The 22251-nt window shown below is 42.6% G+C and overlaps 1 protein-coding gene across 2 annotated transcripts in view; it reads left to right on the top strand.

Annotated features, from left to right (window-relative positions):
• The window catches only part of LOC139269029 (T-box transcription factor mls-1-like), a 66391-nt gene that overhangs the window by 19988 nt on the left and 24152 nt on the right, over window positions 1–22251 (top strand). For both annotated transcript variants that reach the window (XM_070887981.1, XM_070887980.1), the window contains exons 2-5: window positions 5725–5875; window positions 10150–10272; window positions 16163–16306; window positions 19516–19601. In XM_070887981.1, coding sequence (XP_070744082.1) covers window positions 5725–5875; window positions 10150–10272; window positions 16163–16306; window positions 19516–19601 — 504 coding nt within the window. The remainder of the gene's footprint in view (window positions 1–5724; window positions 5876–10149; window positions 10273–16162; window positions 16307–19515; window positions 19602–22251) is intronic.

The following is a 22251-nucleotide window of genomic DNA, read 5'->3' as shown; positions in this document are numbered from 1 at the left end:
CAACCAAACAAGCCATCTATCCTCCTTCTTAGTGCGTGCGCCACTCCTGCCCCAGTAGATGTCGCTACCCCTGCGCATGCCCGTTGTTGCAGACTTCTGCTTCCTTGCTCCCCTGAATCCGAGGTTTAATTTTTTCCGACGCAGCATTTCTTGCTGTTGGATTACAACAGGGTCAGAGCCAAAATGTGTCATAGAAACATAGAAAATAGGTGCAGGAGTAGGCCATTCGGCCCTTCGAGCCTGCACCGCCATTCAATAAGATCATGGCTGATCATTCCCTCAGTACCCCTTTCCTGCTTTCTCTCCATACCCCTTGATCCCCTTAGCCGTAAGGGCCATATCTAACTCCCTCTTGAATATATCCAATGAACTAGCATCAACAACTCTCTGCGGCAGGGAATTCCACAGGTTAACAACTCTCTGAGTGAAGAAGTTTCTCCTCATCTCAGTCCTAAATGGCCTACCCCTTATCCCAAGACTATGTCCCCTGGTTCTGGACTTTCCCAACATCGGGAACATTCTTCCTGCATCTAACCTGTCCAGTCCCGTCAGAATCTTATACATTTCTATGAGATCCCCTCTCACCCTTCTAAACTCCAGTGAATAAAGGCCCAGTTGATCCAGTCTCTCCTCATATGACAGTCCAGCCATCCCTGGAATCAGTCTGGTAAACCTTCGCTGCACTCTCTCAATAGCAAGAACGTCCTTCCTCAGATTAGGAGACCAAAACTGTACACAATATTCCAGGTGAGGCCTCACTAAGGCCCTGTACAACTGCAGTAAGACCTCCCTGCTCCAATACGCAAATCCCCTAGCTATGAAGGCCAACATACCATTTGCCTTCTTCACCACCTGCTGTACCTGTATGCCACTTTCAGTGAGTGATGAACCATGACACCCAGGTCTCGTTGCACCTCCCCTTTTCCTAATCTGCCGCCATCCAGATAATTTTCTGCCTTCGTGCTTTTTCCCCCAAAATGGATAACCTCACAGTTATCCACATTATACTGCATCTGCCGTGCCTTTGCCCACTCACCTAACCTGTCCAAGTCACCCTACAGCCTCTTAGTGTCCTCCTCACAGCTTACACCGCCACCCAGTTTAGTGTCATCCGCAAACTTGGAGATATTACACTCAATTCCTTCATCTAAATCGTTAATGTATATTGTAAAGAGCTGGCGTCCCAGCATTGAGCATTGCGGCACTCCACTAGTCACTGCCTGCCATTCTGAAAAGGACCATCTTCTGCAAAGGTGAAAATGGAACTTTTTAAGAGGGGGACCTTCTGAACACACGCAAGGATCACATTTATAGATGTTATTGCAGTGCATAAATATAAATATATTTTAAAACCTAAATAAATTTAAATATAAATAATTACTTACAGTCACTGCTTGTCCGAGGTACTGCGACTTCTTTTTCAGCTGCGCATGGTTCTTGGGGTGATGGAGATTGCACTAAACTGGTACCAAACTTTTGCGAGTACAGAGGGTTTAAGTTTCTTTTTACTGAAGCTCCCCTTGTTTTCAAGAACTTCCCATCTACTCCCAATTAAATCTACCAGGGGGCTCAATTTCTTCCATGAGAAATTTCTTGGCCCTTACAGCTTCCCCTTCTCCATCTCTGTCCCTTTCGCCTTCTCTGTGCCCTTCCCTTGCGGCCACCTTGTGATTGAAACTGTATTTCCCACCTACAAATCCACCTCTGCCACCAATGGATTCTCAATGGTGATCCACACAATCCACACACGTGCTGATTTTTTTTTCTTTCCTGCTGCCCACTGCACATGCGCAGATTTTTTTTCTTTTGCGCATGCGGGTTGCACATGCGTAATGAGTTGGACTTTTTTTTGAGCACATGTGCTGTGCGTTTTAGGCACACATGTGCTGTGCGTTTTAGGCACACATGTGCTGTGCGTTTTAGGCGCACACGCTAAGCACCGCCTCCCAAGATCGACTTGGGTAGCGCCGGCGCGACAGGATGTTTATGTTTGCCGGAAGCTTGGGATTTTTTTCCCCAGCACAGACAGTCCACAATGAAACGTGTGTATAGATCAGTGTACGCATTTATTTTTCTTGGGGAAAATTGTGGCCTAAATACTAGCTGGTCTCCTGCACCTACAAGCGGCAAGTAAGGCAAGAGAACGGAATATAGAATTGGAAAGGAACAAATCAGAGCAGACCGTTACATTTTGCAATATATTTTAAATGGTTACACAGCACCGACTGCATTGTTTTTATTTATATTTATATTCAGAACTCAAAAACAACTACTGTTCCCATAAACAGTACCAAGTTCTGGAAGGTCTGTACCAAAATTCAAGTTTGGATGGAGGTTTCAATAGAAGATCTGAATAAAATTCACAAATTTAAATATTTCTTTAAGCACAACCTTTTGGTAACAGTAGGTACTTTTATATATTGATATTTAGTAAAGAAGGAAAGCTGCGAGTAACTTTAATTTTTTATTTCTTGGCCTTCACTAACTGATGCACATTAAAGGCAAAGAGCTGCTACCCCATATTACATGCAGGTATTTATTTATGCAAGTGTGGTATGCAAGGTGCATAAACAGAATTATGTGAGGAGGACACAAGAGCCTGCAAAGGGATATAGACAGGTTAAGTGAGTGGACAATAAGGTGGCAAATGGACCATAATGTAGGAAGAATAGAAAAACAGCATATTTTTTTAAATGGTGAGAAACTATTAAATGTTGGTGTTCAGAAAGGTTTAGGTGTCCTCTTACAGGAAACAGAGGGTTAGCATGTCGGTACAGCAAGCAATTAGGATGGCAAATCGTATGTCGGCCATTCTTGAAAGTGGGTTTGAGTATAAGTGTAAGGAAGACATGCTACAATTGTACGGGGTTGGAAAAGCTGCTAGTCCAGATGGTGTTTATCCAGGATTCTTAAAAGCAAAGGGTCCCAAAGCGAAGAGATGGTTGACCTCCTTCTCTGAGCTACTGCCAACTGGTAAAATTCCACCTATTTGGAGGGAGACTAAAATAATTTCCCTCCTGAAGCAGGGGAAGAATGCTTGTGAAGCCTCCAGCTACCTCCCAATCTCCTTACTTTACACTTCTTATAAAGTGCTGGAGAGGCTACTACTCCACAGATTACCCCCCATCATCAAACCAACCATTCCTAAGGAGTAAGCGGGCTTCCGGAGCGGCCATAACTGCTGCGACCAAGTGGTAGCTTTAACAACGCACATCAAAGCAGGCTTCCAGCGCTAGCTCAAGACCGCCGTAGCACCCGTGGACCTGTCAGCGGTGTATGACACAGTATGGAAGCATGGAATGCTTTTTAAGCTCTCTACTATTTTACCCTGCAGAGTAGCGATCCATCGTCTCAACTCCATGCTTAGCAACCGACGCTTCCGTGTGCACTCTGGCACCCAGAAGAGCAGATATAGGACATTGGACAACGGACTCCTAAAGGATTCTGTCCTGGCACCTATATTATTCAACATTTACACCAGTAACCTACCAGAAACAGAGTCCCGCAAGTTTGTATACGCCAATGACATTGGCTTGGCCACGTAAAACATGAATCTGTCCATCACCGAGGAGATCCTGACCAGTGACTTAGAGGATGGAGGCCTTCTTCTGCCGATGCAGACTTTGGCCAAACACATCAAAGACCGTCACCCTGACAATTCCACCTCAACACCCATCAAGCAAACCAAGCTTTGAAAGCCTCCTTTTGCGGCACAGAGGTAAATCGTACAAAAAAACCTCCTATTTAGGAATCACGCTTGATCGCGCCCTGTCATATAGACAACAACTCCAGAACCTTGGGAAGAAACTAAAGAGTAGGGCCAACTTAATCCCGAAACTTAACGGATCCACATGGGGAGCAGACGCTCAAACCCTCCGCACAGTAGAACTCACCCTGGTGTACTCTACAGCGGAGTACTGTTCTCTGGCATGGCTATCAAGTCCGCATGTCAAATCCGTTGATGTCCAGCTGAAATCTACTGTGAGAATTATCACCTGTATGCTTTTATCGACACCAACACCTTGACTGCCTGTGCTTGCAAACATCGCACCACCACACCTATGCCACAAATATGCAGTCTCCAGAGAATACAACTGCTACACCAGCAAAGACATGCCGATCCAGGCCAACTTGAACAACCTACCACCAACATATCACATATAGAAGGCCATTTTGGACCATCGCCGCAGCTCTTCAGCGATCTCCCCTCAGCCTTGATGACCGATGGTGAAATGCTTGAGAAAACTGTGACACACAGAATGGATTCCTTATAGAGGACACCACTGTACAACTTGAAGGAACAAACCTTCCTCGCAAACAGTGGACAACCATCAACCGCCTCAGAACTGGTCATGGTCGATGCTGCCATTTCCATAGATGGAAGATTAAAGCATCCATTTTGTGCAACTGTGGAGCTCTTAATCATACCCTGAAGCACATCACTGAGCACTGCCATCAGAGAAAATTCTCAGGCAGCCTACGAGATTTCCACGTTATTACACTGGAAGCTTTAGCCTGGATATCTGACTTAGATATTGACATTTGATTTGCTTTGCTACTACAGGTTGAACCTCTTTTATCCGGAACCCTCGGGACCTGCCCTGTTCTGGATAAGGGATTTATCCAGACGTGGGGTGGTCACGTTTAATTGGATGGTACAGGTACTGAGCAAGGGGATATCTGGGCTGGCTGGCTTGGGGCTGGGAGTGCGGCAGAGAGATCGGGGTGGGGGGGGGGCATCGGTGGATCGCAGGGTCAGGCCAGCGATTGCGGGAGTTGGCAGCGAGGAAGGACTACAATTTGTTCATGTCGGAGTTCTGCGCATGCGCCATTTGGTGGGCGGGAATGGTTCTGGACGAGGGGTGGTTCTGGGTAAGGGAGGTTCAACCTGTATCATATGAAAGAAAAAAGGCTTTGGTGAGACCACACCTGGTTTTGATCTCCTTATCCGAGGAAGGATATACTTGCTTAGAGGCGGTCCAATGAAGGTTCACTAGATTGATTGCTGGATGAGAGGATTGTCCGATGAGGAGAGATTGAGTAAATTGGCCCTATACTCTCTGAAGTTCAGAAGAATGAGAGGTGATCTCATTGAAACATACAAGATTCTGAGGGGGATTAACAGGGTAGATGCTGAGAGGTTGTTTCCCCGACTGGAGAGTCTAGAACTAGGGGACATAGTCTCTGTATAAGGGGTCGACCATTTAAGACTGAGACGAGGAAGAATTTCTTCACTCAAGAGGGTGGTGAATCTCTGGAATTCTCTACCCCAAGGGGCTGTGGATGCTGAATCATTGAGTAGATTCAAGGCTGAGTGAGATAGATTTTTGGAGTCGAGGAGAATCAAGGGATATGGGGATCGGACTGGAAAGTGGAGTTGAGGTAGAAGATCAGCCATGATCTTATTAAATGGTGGAACAGGCTCAGGGGGCTATATTCTCCTAATTCCTATGTTCTTATATCCTTGATGTTAAACGAAATACCATTTATTTTCCAGGAACCAACCAAAAAACACTTAACTATCTCTTGAAGATTTCTTTCACTTTTATGCACAATACTAACCCCCTCTTGCAATAACATAATCTCTGAGCTGTGCTACAGGAGCTCATGTAGCATTCATTAATAATAATCTATATATTACACAGGTATACTCGCCCTTTATATATTACATCATTTTAGTATTTTGTAGGCAGAGTGAATTGAATCTCTCATATTATTTCCCAGGTGTTTGTTTCCATCTATTGTGGTCACTCTGCATGGGCTAGACCCAGAAAAGTCATACACACTTATGGTGGATATGGAGTCAAGCAGTGACCAGCGTTATACCTATACGCAGGAACGAGGCTGGTGCCCATCTGCTCCAGCTCGACAGCAGGTGAGATATCATGACTATGGGAATGAGCAACTCGGCGGCGGGGGGGGGGGGGGGGGCGGGAGATGGATATGGCAAGGGAGAAGTTGTTGAGGAATTCACTAACACACTTGGACTTCTTTAAAAGAAATAGCTCGAAATGGTACAATGGCCAGATTATCAAAATCATCACATTCCTTAGGTATAGATTCATTGTGAAGGCTGATCAGTTTGAATGCCATGGATTGCGATGTCACCCATAAGAAGTCCATTATAAGGAGGAGATATGTTTCTTGTATGTTCTAGATACTGGAGTTTGAAATGAGAGTGTATGACTAGAGATGGCAAAAGGCCTTTTGACATAGGGCTTTAAACTAATTAGTCGGGGGGGGGGGTGGTTGGGGGGGGGGGATTCATCTGAGCGAAAATGTAAAAAGTCAAATAAGGAGAAGGTCATAGGGCAAGGTAGCACTGGGGGAAATGAAAACCAGAGCGTGCCAGGAATGGACAGAATGTATAAACATAAAGGTGAATCAGAAAGTGGGGTCAAAGCAGGAAAAACTGGTTAAAAAAACAAATTTAAAATCTCTTTATCTGAATGCACGTGGCATTCATAATAAATAGATGAGTTGATGGCACAAATAGATACAAATGGGTATGATCTGATAGTATTTACAGAGACATAGTTGCAAGGTGACCAGGACTGGGAACTAAATATTCAGGGGTATTTGACATTTCAGAAGGTCAAACAGAAAGAGAAAAGAGCTGGGGTAGCTCTGTTAATAAAGGATGAGATCAGTGCGTCAGTGAGACACGATATTGGCTCAGAAGATCAAGATGTTGAATCAATTTGGGTGGAGATAAGGAATAATAAGAGGAAAAGGTCGCTGGTGGGGGCAGTCTATAGGCCCCCTAACAGTAGCTAAACTGTTGGACAGAGCATAAATCAAGAAATAATGGAGGCTTGTAATAAAGGAACGGCAATAATCATGGGTGATTTTAACCTTCACATTGATTGGACAAAGCAAATTGGCCAGGATAGCCTTGAAGAAGAGTTCATAGAGTGTATCCGGGATAGTTTCCTTGAACAGGCCATTGCGGAACCAACCAGGGAGCAGGCTATCTTAGATCTGGTACTGTGTAATGAGACAGGATTAATAAATGATCTCATAGTAAATGATCCTCTGGGAATGAGTGACCATAACATGGTTTAATTTCAAATGAAGTTGGAGGGTGAGAAAGTTGGATCTCAAACCAGTGTCCTAAGTTTAAATAAAGGAGACTACAAAGGTATAAAGGCAGAGTTGGCTAAAGTGGACTGGCAAAATAAAGTATGGGAGGGTTGATGACCTGTGGCAGACATTTAAAAAGATATTTCATAACTTACAACAAAAATATATCCCAATGAGAAGGAAAGACACTAAGAGAAGGGATAACCATCCATGGCTAACTAAGGAAATAAGGGATGGTATCAAATTGAAAACAAGGGCATACAATGTGTCCAAGACTAGTGGGAGGCCGGAGGATTGGGAAACTTTTAAAAGCCAGCAAAGAACGACTAAAAAAATGATAACAAGAGGGAAGCTAGATTATGAAAGTAAATTAGCATGAAATATAAAAACAGATAGTAAGAGTTTCTACAGGTACATAAAAAGGAACATAATGGCTAAAGTAAATGTTGGTCCCCTAGAGGATGAGACTGGGGAATTAATAATGGAGAACAGGGAAATGGCAGAGACGTTAAACAAATATTTTGTATCGGTATTCATGGTAGAAGACACTTAAAACATCACTTAGTGGATAATCAAGGGGCAAAAGGGAGGGAGGAACTTAATACACTCACTATCACTAATGAAGTAGTACTCGGTAAAATAATGGGACTAAAGGTGGACAAGTCCCCTGGACCTGATGGCTTACATCCTAAGGTCTTAAAAGAAATGGCTGCAGAGATAGTGGATGGATTGGTTGTAATCTACCAAAATTCCCTGGATTCTGGGGCAGTCCCAGCGGATTGGAAAACCGCAAACGTAATGTCCCTATTTAAAAAAGGAGGCAGACAAAAAGCAGGAAGCTATAGACCAGTTAGCCTAGCATCTGTTGTTGGGAAAATGCAAGAGTCCATTATTAAGGAAGCAGTAGCGGGACATTTGGAAAAGCATGATTCAATCAAGCAGAGTCAGCATGGTTTTATGAAAGGAAAATCATGTTTGACAAATTTGCTGGAGTTCTTTGAGGATGTAACGACCAGGGTGGATAAGAGGGAACCAGTGGATGTGGTGTATTTGGATTTCCAGAAGACATTCAATAAAGTGCCACATAAAAGGTTACTGCACAAAATAAAAGTTCAAGGGATTGGGGGTCATATATTAGCATGGATGGAGGATTGGCTAACTAACAGAAAACAGAGAGTCGGGATAAATGGGTCATTTTCCGGTTGACAAACAGTAACTAGTGGGGTGCCGCAGGGATCGGTGCTGGGTCCTCAACTATTTACAATCTATATTAATGACTTGAATGAAGGGACCGAGTGTAATGTAGCCAAGTTTGCTGATGATACAAAGATGAGTGGGCAAGCAAATTGTGAGGAGGACACAAAAAATCTACAAAGGGATATAGACAGGCTAAGTGAGTGGGCAAAAATTTGGCAGATGGAATATAATGTGGGAAAATTTGAGGTTATCCACTTTGGCAGAAAAAATAGAAAAGCAAATTATAATTTAAATGGAGAAAAATTGCAAAGTGCTGCAGTACAGAGGGATCTGGGGGTCTTTGGGCACGAAACACAAAAAATTAGTATGCAGGTACAGCAAGTAATCAGGAAGGTAAATGGAATGTTGGTCTTTATTGTAAGGGGGATAGAGTATAAAAGCAGAGAAGTCCTGCTACAACTGTACAGGGCATTGGTGAGGTCATATCTAGGGTACTGCGTACAGTTTTGGTCTCCTTATTTAAGGAAGGATATACTTGCATTGGAGGCTGTTCAGAGAAGGTTCACTAGGTTGATTCCGGATATGAGGAGGTTGACTTATGAAGATAGGTTGAGTAGGTTGGACCTATACTCATTGGAGTTCAGAGAATGAGAGGTGATCTTATCGAAACATATAAGATAATGAGAGGGCTCAACAAGATGGATGCAGAGAGGATATTTCCACACATAGGGGAAGGGGAAACTAAAACTAGGAGACATAGTCTCAGAATAAGGGGCCGCCCATTTAAAACTGAGATGAGGAGGAATTTCTTCTCTCAGAGGGTTGTAAATCTGTGGCATTCTCTGCCCCAGAGAGCTGTGGAAGCTGGGTCATTGAATATATTTAAGGCAGAGATAGACAGATTTTTGAGCGATAAGGGAATAAAGGGTTACAGGGAGTGGGCAGGGAAGTTGAGCTGAGTCCATGATCAAATCAGCCATGATCTTATTAAATGGCGGAGCAGTCTCGAGGGGCCAGGTGGCCTACTCCTGCTCCCATTTCTTATATTCTTATGTAGTCATCGCCCTCTGGATCAGACTGCTGCTGCCCTTCAAAAGGGAACTTGACCGGTTCCTGAGTGAAGACAAAATTTCAGTCTATAGGGATGAAGTTGTTGGTAGTTCCAATTGTTAAGATTTATAGGGACTGCAATCTTCTGGAACTTTGCTTGATTGCCTGTTACTGATTGCAAAGAGAAATTTCCCAGAGTCTTTTCAAAATTGGATGTAGGTTATTTCCTTGTTTTTTGCCTCTACCAGGAGACTGCACAGTTAGCGGGTAGATTTGAATGGGGAGGTTTGATTGGCCTGATGGGTCTCGTCTCCCCCATTTCACATGTTTGCATGTATCCAATCTACCCCACCTGCCTAACAATAGCACTGGATAATAGGAATCAGGAGTGGATTGGCAGCAACGCTACCAGGTGGAATTTGGAAGTAGGCAATAGCAGTAACATGCTGAAACTAAGGTTGGAGCGTGCAGTAGTACACATATAGGAGAAGCTCAGGTCAGATACTTAAGCTTTTAATCAAGTATCATGAGAACATAAATGTCCAATGAATGCAAGTCTCAATTCATGAGTCTGCTGTTAACAAGTGGAAATCAGTTCGGTAAATTGTTTAATACCATGTCACAACATTCCGTTCTATTTTAATCATTGAAGATGAAGAGGGTTAGTGCCAAACCAGGAAGTAAATTAAAAATGTCGGAACAATCATGCACGTGGACCTAAATGACATGATGGGGTAGATACATTGAATTACCTTTTTCTATTCCTACATCCTTGATTCTGAATTATTTTTTGTTCCCCCTCTCCTGTAAATTGTATAGCAATCGAGTGGAGTATATATCCACTCAGATACACCTGCCCTTGGAGTGGAGCTGAACGAGAAGCCTGTAACTTTCAAATTGCTCAAAATCTGCACAACAAATAGGACTGACAACAAAGGCATGGTGAGTCCATATTTGCAAAAAAGGCATTTACACTTGTTTCTTTTTTTCTCTCTCCTGATATTGACGATTTCTTTTGGGGACAGTTCTATGGCTGCCAGCAGTCTTCTGGTAGCTCACCCAAGTGACCATTGACTAATGTGTAAATGGTAACAGTTATTGCCAGAGGGCTATTAGTCCATGAAGGACATTGCAGCCAAGTCCAATCCTGTTCTTACTTGACCCATCCAGAGTAAGTTTGCAAGAACTCATTTGATTATGAAAAGGAACAGGAACCTTAGATGATTGGTTGTATTCTCACTGTTGCCTTCACTGAGATCAGTTAACTCAGCATCGTACATCAGCACAGACCAAGGTTGCAACCTGAAACTTTCTTGGCCAGTATTGCTCAGTACCACATCAGGTGGTTTGCTTTGCCCACTGAGCCACCTGAATATGTCTTTCCCAGCTCTTTGAAAGAGCTATCCATTTAGTCCCATTCCCCTGCTCTTTCTTCATAGCCCTGAAAATTTTTCCACTTTTAAGTATCTATCCAGTTCCCTTTTAAAAGTTACTATTGAATTTGCTTCCACCTCCCTTTTTGACAGTGCTTTCCAGATCATAACAACTTGCTGCGTAAACATGTTTTCCCCTCGTGTCACCTCTGGTTCTTTTGCCAATGTGTTAGAATGTGTGGGCTCGGCTGAGGCACTAGATTTGCATAGCACAGTGACATCACGGCTGACTGATTAGGCGTTACTTTCTCTGAAAGGGCTACTCTCTTCATTTAAAAACATGGGTGGCAAACCTTATTTTTGTTCAGTTAGGGAGGAGAATTATGTATTGTTTTAATCACATTAAGAGCAAATAACACGATTTTTTTCAATATGTCTTGCATATGTCTTTCATTGTGTAATCCAATGAAAAATATGTTGCTAAAAATTTTTTTTTTTTTTAAATGTTGGCCCTCTTCAGAGCTAGTTCCCTCCCCTACACTTGTCCACAATACCAAAGAGCACTTCTGTAAATATTGCTTTGGCATCAAAGTAATTTATTTTTAAGAAAAATAATCCTGTTTTTACAATAGAACTGATTGGAGACCTTAGAAACATGACATTTACATTACTCAATGACAGTGCTGTCTAGCCAATGAAATTTTAACAGGCAGTTAAGTGAACAGTTACAAGATTAGCATTTGCAGGGGTGACAATGGAGGACATTAATTGTTTTAAGTGTTTATTGTGCGTGCGCGGACTACAAAACTATACACTTAAATAAAAATTTGTCTTATTTATGAAATGATCTCTCTCTCTCCCTCATTACTAGTCGATTTCCCATGGTCTTACACAGGGGGATCAACACCAAGTGTCTTCAGGTGAAGACTGGACCGAGCCATGCAGATATAACTCAGACCCATTTTAAACTCATCCATTTTTCCCTTATTTTTATAATGCCTTTATAAAATCCGATGTCCATATTTATAATAGAAACTGCCTATGTAAAACAGATGACCCTGATCTGAAAGAAAGCTCTTCACGACCACTGGACGTCCTAAAGCACTTTACAGCCAACTAAGTACTTAAAAAAAAAAAGTGTAGTCACTGCTGTAATGTAGGAAACGTAATGTAGGATCTGCATCCGCTGGTTTCAGGCAGATGTCCATGATGCCAGCTTATCAGAGCAGGTTAAAATAGAATGCTGAGGGAAGTCAGAGAGAAAATAACAAAGGTTCTAACCACAGTCTTTCAAATGTCCTTGGATAAGGAAGTTGTTGCAGAGGACTGGAGAATTACCAATGTAACACATCTATTCAAAATGGGAGAAAGACATAAACCAGGTAACTAGTCAGCCTAGCATTGGTAGTGGGTAAGGCTTTAGAGGTCATAAAATGGGATAACTATGTGAATATCTTCGCACTGGAGCTAGCCACTCCCCAGCCAACCTGTTTCAGTTCAACTATAACATCGGCATCTATCCAACAATGTGGAAAATTGCCCATATATGTTCAATCCCCAATAAATTGGTCAAAGTTAACCTGTTTACCGATGCTCAGTTCGGGTTCATCCAGAACCTATCACAGCGTTGATCCAGACATGGACATAACAGTTGACTATAAGAGAGGTGAGAGTAGCTGCCCTCGACATCAAGGCAGCATTTGGCTGAATATGGTGCCAAGGAGTCATAACAAAACTGAATTCAATGGGAAACCCCTACCGTGACTGGAGTCATACCTGATACAAAGGAACCTGATCGTTGTTGTCAGGCAACATTCACTGAAGTGGGTCTTGGCAGGGATTTCTCAGAGAAATGGCCTCAGGCTAATCATCTTCATCAATGACCTTCCCTCTGTCATAAGGTCAGGAATGGGACTGTTCGCTGACAATTCAACAATATTCAGCTCTATTCACAAAGTAATCTTTTCTTTGGCAGAACCTCACAGACACACAACCTCCATCACTTAGAAGGATAAGGGCAGCAGGTGTATGGGAACACAATCACCTCCAGGTTACAGACTATCCTGATTTAGACATACATCACTGTTCCTTCATTGTTGCTGGGTCAAAATGCTAAAAATTCCAACCTAGCCGCATTGTGGGAGCACCACACTGCAGTGGTTCAAGAAGGTTGTCCACCACTATCCTCTCAGGACAACGAGGATGGGCAATAAATGCATTGTTGCATAATGATAATTTCAAAATGACCACACAGTAAACTGAAGCAGTTCCCTAATTTATAGTGGCTGCCTGATGGCTTAGTTGATAAATTCACTGTCCAATATGAACGAACCCATATAGATCAGGAAAGTTACCGGTTCAATCCCCAGTCTTTGTTGAGCTAACTGATCTCTGTTAGGGTGTTTCAATTAGCCTTAACACCCTGTGCTTGATAAAAAGAAAAGCCAGGATTCACTGATTTCTATCCAGTGACCACTGCTGGAAGGTACGCATATATGGATGTTAAGATGAGGTCAAGATCAGACTCAGCTGTGAAGCCCCCATAGTTCAATAGTGCAAGCACACAATATATAGGCTTGCAGGTGAATAACATGCAGTTTATTAAAATATGGAAGAGTGGATGATGTTCCACAGGCGCCTTCAAAATAGGGAGAAGAAATTTGATCTGGAAGTAGGGCACTAATCCTCCTGTTTTCATACCGTAAATAAAATGTTAACAGGATATTTCAATTTAAAGAAAAACTATACTCATTATACAAAGAGTATTCTAAATAGTTGTAACGTATAACCCCTTATTGCTCATGTCCCAAACTGACTGGTGAATGTTTTTGGTGAATTTGACAACATTTCGCAACACACCATTTTAAGAGTCTCCAGTGAAATATTCTGCTTAAAACCTGAATTACTAATAGAAAAAGGGTTTTAAAATTCTGGCATATAACAGGTTGATTATTCAAATTATAACACTCCAGTTTAAAAATCCTTCAAGCCCCTTCAATTTTATTGTCAAAATATGACACCCTTTTCTGCACATTGGACCGCTCCAGTGATATCATAGGCTGAATCTTACTCAAACTCCTTTCCGCTATGACATCATTCAGCAGAACAGTTCATGTGAAATTAGATTATTGGCAGGAAAGTTGAAGGTGCAGCAAGCGGATTTTGAACTTGTTGAATGATGAGACTTAATGAGGTACCCATTAACTGTCAGAATTCACAGCAAGTGCTTTTAGCCGAGTAATTTGCTTTGAGTGTGCATCCTAGATAAGTCTGTACACAAATTGTGGAAATTAATTTTGACACTTTACAGGAATGTACAGTACAGGTATTACTGAAAAATACAAGCGTGTTTTTCATGTTTCCAGGTTTTTGTGAGCTTTAAAAAAAAACAATTTCACAGTTTGAGTTATGATTGAAAAGTTTAAAAAAAAAATGAAAGGCAGAAAGATTGCTTTTGTAGAACATTGAAGCTTTCAGATTAGAGTTTAAAACATTTGTTTCTACCCCAACTGGCAGGTGGAGCCTTTCAAAGTGCCACATGCAGACTGATCTGGAATCCTCACAATTGACGAAGCAGCAGGGAGCCCAGTTTAATGCTGTAAAGTGTCACAGTTATTTTTGTATGTATTGAACCAAAATGGCAGGTGTAACTATTTTCCCTGCAGTTAGCTAATGGAGTTCTTTTGTAACGAGAAGATTGCTGACAAACCAGCCAGTAATTACCCTGACAGTCTGAGCTGCTCCTCACTTGTGATGTTTGACCGCTATTTTACTGCTGTTCGAATGCTGATAATCCCATCTTTTACTTGTCGAGTTACATTTTTTTTGTAGTGCCATTACAGGCGTAATTAATGTAAATTGAAAAGAGTTGAAAAGATCTTTCCCATGTTATATTCTGGAGACAGGTAGATATTGTACTTCTTTTGTTCTAATTTTGCTGCTCATTCGAGACAAAGAATTGACAGCACACAGAGCTGGGGAATGGACTGTTTTCTCCACGTTGCATATGATACTGCAGTACCACTGGGAACTTGTCAGATGAAAAGGTACAGCTCCTCCAAAAGATAAATGTACTGGTAGGTGTGGTACTGAGCCATTCAGGTGAAAGTTCAATTGCTGGTCTGTGCTGAGTCAGCTGATCTTAGCAAGAGCGGAACTGACAGTGCTGAAATTAGCCACCAGTGCCCATGAACTTAAGAAGGGGTGGGGGGGTGACCCCCCCGCCCCCACTAAAATGGTTGTGTGTGTGTCTGTATGTGTGTGTGTGTGTGTGTGTGTGTGTGAGTTTTCATCCTAGCCTTCAAATATTTATCTAAATTTCCCTTAAAAAATGCAATGGTCCCTGCCTCAACCACTCCCTGTGGAAAATCATTCCATACTCCAATTCTTTGTGACAATTTAAAATCGATGTCCTTCTCATCACTAATTTTCCAACCAGAATAGCCTTTCCCTATTCACTACTTCCCATCATAATTTAAAAAACCTCTATAAAATTCTTCTTAGCCTTCCCTGCTTCAGTGGAAATAATCCCTATACCTCAATATTGTCTTCATTACTAGTTTCCCAGCTCTAGCATCATCTTCCTCAATCTACAAAGTACACTCCCAACAGCTTTAATGTATTTTCTATGATGCCCAGAACTGAACACAGTACTATGGGCCAACCAATGTTTTTTTTAAATTGATCATTACTTATTTACTCTTGTATTTTATTATAAAACTTATAATGCTGGTGGCCATTTTTATGGCTATATCCACCTGCACTTGCACTTTCAGGGAATTATATATTTGGTGTCTCTGTTCATCCACACCCTTCAGCATCTATCTATTGAGTGTATTCTCCCATTCCTTATCTTTCCTTTCAAAATGTATTACCTCACATTTGCTTTTCTACCTGTCCGCCCAGTCCGCTAACCTGACTGTGATAGTGATTTTCAAACTGGGTTCTGTGATCTTGAGGGGTTCCAGGGGTTCATCAAGTAAAATCTGGATTTTCGTTAATTCACCTATATTTCAGACAGAATGGCATTTTGTTAGATAACTGTGAGGAATTTTACAATCACCATGTAAATATAACTGCCCATTCATCACCAAAAATAATTAAAGATTGTCAGTCAGGTGCAGTGGCCATCATAACATCACAAAACCATGCAGGACAAGGACACACTTTTAGGACTAGGTTCCATAGATGTGTATTAATATTTGCAAGAATCCCACACCCAGGACATCAAAAAGTCATTGACATCGCTAATATTTTGATTAGCTTTACATTGATTCAACAGCACAAACTGGTCCTGGAATTTCCTAACAAATGGGATACATACAAAGTTGAAGAACTAATGTCAATCAAAGAAAATCTGTAGACCATTTCAGCGAGTGGTTTCCGATTTATCAACACCGTACTTCTTTTAATGATGTAAGCTATGTTTACCTAATGCGGACTCTTTTAATGTGTCTCAGATCCCCCTGACCCCGATGCACAAGTACAGACCCCGAATTCACTTGATCCAGAATGCTGAGGAGCTGAAGTCTAAGCTTTGTTCGTGGACGTACTGCTTCCAAGAAACAGAGTTTATAGCTGTGGGTCATTACCATAACAAAGAGGTGGGTTTTTGGCTTGGGTGCTATATAATATGTATGACATATTCATTTGTAATTGACTCCGGATTATCACTTAATAAACATTAAGTTACAGTAATTGTATCATATTTCTATGTCACTATGGTGAATCTCACCACACATCAAGGACAAACTATCCTGGTGGTCAGTTTCCATGGCGACATCCAATGCCACTGAAGGAAAACTACTAAAAACACTAAAAGGTTTCAAGCATTGCTTCAATTGGGAAGTGCACCACCAAGTGTGGCACTTAGCTATACATACTAGGAGGTTGCAAATTCAGTCCTTAGTCTGTGTTGAGTTAACTGATTTCAGCCTAAACAGTGCTAGAGACACAGTTGGATTCAGTGGCCCCAAGTTTCCACATGATTTGCTCCTGATTTTTAGGAGCAACTGGTGTAGAACGGAGTATCTTAGAAATCGGAATTCTCATCATTTAGTTTGCTCCAGTTCTAGTCAGTTTCACTTTGGAACAGAATTTCTTTTTCAAAAGGGGGCGTGTCCGGCCACTTACGCCTGTTTTCAAAGTTTCGTGAGTGAAAACTTACTCCAAACTAACTTAGAATGGAGTAAGTGAAGATTTTTGTACACTCGAAAAAACCTTGTCCACACTTTAGAAAATCAGGCGTAGGTTACAAATCAGAGGTAGGGAATGGTGGGGGGAGGGGTGTTAAAGGGAAGTTTACAAACATTAAACACTTCAGTTTTACAAGTAAAGAGCCATCATAAATAATAAATGATAAATACATCAATAAATCAACCAATAAATCAATCAAAAAAAATTAATAAGAAATAATTTTTTTTTAAATCAATAAATAAAACATTTTCTACTTACCGACTACAGCACCGGGCACCCTCCAACAGCGTGCTGGGATGCCCCCCTCAGTGTATCTCTGTCAGTGTCTCTATTTCTCTGTCTGTCTGTGTGTCTCTCATTCTCTGTCTGTCAGTGTCTGTGTTTCTGACAGCGAGGGGAGGGGGAGGAGGGGGGTAGAGGGAGAGAGGGGGGGAGCAGAGGGAGGAAAGGGGGAGAAGGGGGAGGGAAAGGTAAGAAGGGGAGGGATGGGGGAGAAGGGGGAGAAGGGGGAGGGAGGAGAAGGGGGAGTGGGGGAGAAAGGGGAGAAGGGGGGAAGGGGGGAAGGGAGATGGGGGGGAAGCGGGTGTTGGGTCCAGTCCGGGGGCGGGGGGGGGGGCGGGGGGAGCGGGTTTCGGGTCCAGTCTGGGGGCGTGGGGGGGGGGGGGGGGAGCGGGTGTCGGGTCCGGTCCAGGGGCGGGGAGCGGGTGTCGGGTCCGGTCCGGGGGCGGGAGCGGGTGTCGGGTCCGGTCCGGGGGCGGGTGCGGGGAGCGGGAAGCGGGAGTCGAGTCGGGTCGGGAGGAAGCAGGAGCTGGACGTGGGAGGAGCCTTATTCACGCAGCCCCAGTGAGGCCATTCGGCCAGGGCTAGGGGCTGCGTGCTTCGGGCCCCTCCCATACAGTTTTGGGCGCCTGGAGCTACTGCACTTGCGTGCCCACTGTAGCGCGCATGTGCAGAGGTCCCGGCACTGTTTTCAGTGCAGGGACCTGGCTCCGCCCCCTACAGCTCGTGCTGCGCTGCGCCGAGGGCCAGAGGACCTGCAGGGAGGTGGAGAATACGGAGGGTTTTTTTAGGCGCACTTTGTGGCGCGAAAAACGGGTGTCCAGGTCGGGACTGCGCCGTTCTAGGCGCGGCTCGAAATTTGGGCCCAGTGTCCGTGGGCAAGAGTGGTGGCGAAATGGAGCAGGATTTTTCCACCCTCAAGAGCCAGATTTTGGGGGATGGGGTACTGACAGGATATTTTATCCAGGAAATGGAAATCTATTGTACCTACTTTTTTGGTTAATTTTCTCTTCTCAAAGACTCTCTCTGTTTTTTAGGTCCCATTTGATTGTTCAAGTTAACATAAAATAATCTTTTGCTAAAGAAGAGTAGGCAGGTCTGCCGAAGTTCTGGAAAAACATTCCTCCATCTATAAAAAAAAGCACTAAAAAGAACTTGCATTGATACAGTGCTCTTCCTGAACTCTTGACATCCCATTACGCTTCACAGCTATTTAATTACTTTTTGAAGTGTAGTCACTGTTATAATGGAGGGAAACACAGCAGCCAATTTTCACACAAGGTCCCACAAACATCAATGCGATAAATGACCAGACCCGGTTTTATTTTTGTGATGTTTATTGAGGGATAAATGTTGGACAGGACTCTGGGGTAACCGCTCCCCCCACCCTCCTCTTCAAATAGTGCCATGCTACATCGAACCAACCTCGGTTTAAAATTGCATTCGATAGATGGCACCAGCAACAGTGTAGCATTCGCTCAATCCGGCCCTGAAGTGTTAGCTTAGATTAAATGCTTAAATCTCTGCAGCTGGAATTGAACTCATGACTTTCAGATTCAGAAGTGAGCCCACATGCTACCACTGAGGTAAGCCTGACACCTAAATGTAGATTAAACAGTCATTTGTTTAATTGCTGATTTAGAATGTTGCTAGAGTAGAATGGATGCCATGTTTGTCTAATAGCAGTCACTGCACTTCAAAAGTAATTCATTACATGAAGCACTTTGAAACACAGCAGATGAAGTACTTGTGACGTGTAGTCACTGTTCTAATGTAGGGAAACACACAGTCAATTTGTACACAGCAAGATCCCATAAACAGCAATGTAATAATGATCAGATAATCTGTTTTACTGACATTGGTTGGATAAATATTGGCCAGGTAACTGGGACAACTCCCGTTCTCTGCTTTGACTAGTGCCATCCTGGCTCAATTGGGCCGGGATAAGATAATTGACTGTGTTGTGAGCAACAACGTTCGGCAAACTGGCCCATCTAACTTTAATATGCATCATCAATGCTCGTACGCTGGCTTTTTTTTAAACCTGCGTGAATACACTTTGCTTTAAAAAACACCACTTAAACATAGCTTAATCCCAAGTCTTTAACATGAGGAAAAGAAATGATCAAAAATCTCAAAATGAAGACGTTTAAATCACAGAACCTCTCCAAACTCTGGCGGGATCGGTGGTGGAGTGCTGAGGTGGACGCATCTTGGCACTTATACCGAGATGTGGCCTTCCTGTGGAATTTTTGAGGTTCAGGTGTTCTGTGGGAGTGAAACCACAAATGATAAGAAACACTTTTATACTTTTGTGGTATTTTCCCCTTATTCATAGATGAAGAAGATGAAGATAGAGTACAACCCTTATGCCAAAGGTGCTCTACCACATAGCAGAAGACGACACAAGGACACACCACAAAGGTTGGTGTTTATAAATTACTATGGTTCTGAGGCGGTTAGCAAATGTTATAATCAGCAAGGTTTTGCTGTATTGATACGTGAAATCTATTGTAATTATTTCAACCCATTGTGAAAGGAGTAACCATGATAATGATACCTACTAGTGGTGGTGATGGGTACCACAGTGTGGTGGAACACTGGGAAATTGTTATAAAATACAAAGATGGGCAGATATATATTTTTTTAATTGCTACTATTTTTCACTGAGCAAAAAGTGTTAATTGTACTTAAAGAAGAAATAATTCCTAGAAGGAAAACATGCTTCTTTGGAATAGGTGAGGTACTGGCTAAGGGTTAAGGAAAAGCTTCAACAGATTACAATGTGGCAGGTGCAGTTAAGAGAAAATGAAACAGACCTGCAAGTTTTGATGACCTACAGTGACACTCATTTTAATGCATGTCACACTCAAAGGAACCACATCCCTGTGTGTTTAAATGGGTTTACAACCTTTCTCACATGTTTTGATCACAACTCCCACTCTCAACATTTCCTTCATGTTGAAACTCTGGACCATTAAAAGTGTGTGAGATATAATTTGGTGTTGTTTACAAGTGAGGGAGTTGATATGGCTTGCAGCTCAATTATAGTTTATTGGAAGTTGGCAAGTGGAGTTTTCCACCCTTTGTTAAAACACTATTCAATAACCTCTGGGATCTGGGTTTGAATCCAGTCCAGGCTGATAGGATGAAAATGTCTTTGCTCCATTGTGACATGGCTAAGGGCCCGGAGTGAAATTCGTTTGGAAAGCTTCAAGCCAGTTTCTAGTACGGAGATATCCAGAGCACAAACATATCCACAGTCTGCCACTAATTGGACCAACTAAGACTGAAGAATAGGAGTTACACAAATGACTGAATTGTAAATATTCCTGAAAAGTAACTTTTTTTTTAAGGCTTTCATATAATTTAGTACCTCATGATACTTCTGAATTTATTAGATTTATGGAAGCTGTTCAACACAAACCCTTTCCCTCCCAATTCCCCACACCAGCTATTCTTAAGTCTTAGTTGGTCCAATTAGTGGCAGACTGTGGATATGTTTGTGCTCTGGATAGCTCCATACCTGCTAACTATTCTTTTGGGCATGAAACACAAAAGGATAGTATGCAGGTACAGCAAGTGATCAGGAAGGCCAATGGTATCTTGGCCTTTATTGCAAAGGGGATGGAGTATAAAAGCAGGGAAGTCTTGTTACAGCTTTATAAGGTATTGGTGAGGCCACACCTGGAATACTGCGTGCAGTTTTGGTTTCCATATTTACGAAAGGATATACTTGCTTTGGAGGCAGTTCAGAGAAGGTTCACTAGGTTGATTCCGGGGATGAGGGGGTTGACTTATAAGGAAAGGTTGAGTAGGTTGGGCCTCTATTCATTGGAATTCAGAAGAATGAGAGGTGATCTTATCGAAATGTTTAAGATTATGAGGGGGCTTGACAAGGTGGATGCAGAGAGGATGTTTCCACTGATGGGGCAGACTAGAACTAGAGGGAATGATCTTAGAATAAGGGGCCGCACATTTAAAACAGAGATGAGGAGAAATTTCTTCTCTCAGAGGGTTGTAAATCTGTGGAATTCGCTGCCTCAGAGAGCTGTGGAAGCTGGGACATTGAATAAATTTAAGACAGAAGTAGACGGTTTCTTAAACGATAAGGGAATAAGGGTTTTGGGGAGCGGGTGGGGAAGTGGAGCTGAGTCCATGATCAGATCAGCCATGATCTTATTGAATGGCTGAGCAGGCTCGAAGGGCCGTATGGCCTACTCCTGTTCCTATTTCTTATGTTCTTTATACCAGAAACTGGCTTGAAGCTTCAAACTAATTTCACTCAGAGCCCTTAGCCACGTAATGGTTGACGGGTGTTTTTGCGACTGGAAGGCTGTTTCATGGGGTTCCACAGGACTCAGTCCTTTGCTTTTTGTAGTATATATTAATAATTTAGACAAATGTAAGGAGCGTGATAAAGAAAAGTGCTGATGAAACAAAAACCATGAGGTTGACAATGAGGAGAAAAGCTTTAGACTGCGGGAAGATATGGTCAGTTGGGCAGAAAAGTGGAAAATGGAATTCAATCCGGAAAAGTGTGAGGTGATGGATTTGGGGAGGGGCAACAAGGGAATACACAATACATGGGAGGATACTGAGAGGTGTGGAGGAACAGAGGGACCTTGGAGTATATGTCCACAGATCCTTAAAGGTAGCAGGACAGGTCGATAAGGGAGTTAAAAAGGCATACGGACTGCTTTCTTTTATTAGCCAAGGCATAGAATACAAGAGCCAGGAAGTTATGCAGAATTGTATACAACACTAGTTAGGCCATAGCTTGAGTACTGTGTACAGTTCTGGTCACCACATTACAGAAAAGATGTGATTGCACTGGAGAGGGTGCAGCTGAGATTTATGAGGATGTTGTCAGGATGGGAAAACTTCAGCTATGAGGAAAGATTGGATAGGCTGAGGTTGTTTTTTTTGGAACAGAGGAGGCTAAGGGGAGATTTAATTGAAGTGTATAAAATTATGAGGGGCCTAGATAGAGTGGATAGGAAGGACCTGTTTCGCTTAGCAGAGGGGTCAATAACCAGGGGGCATAGATTTAGATTAATTGATAGAAGGATTA

This window comes from Pristiophorus japonicus, chromosome 8 (genome assembly GCF_044704955.1).
Source record: "Pristiophorus japonicus isolate sPriJap1 chromosome 8, sPriJap1.hap1, whole genome shotgun sequence".
Lineage (NCBI taxonomy): Eukaryota > Metazoa > Chordata > Chondrichthyes > Pristiophoridae > Pristiophorus > Pristiophorus japonicus.
This window is presented reverse-complemented; position numbering and strand designations above follow the sequence as displayed.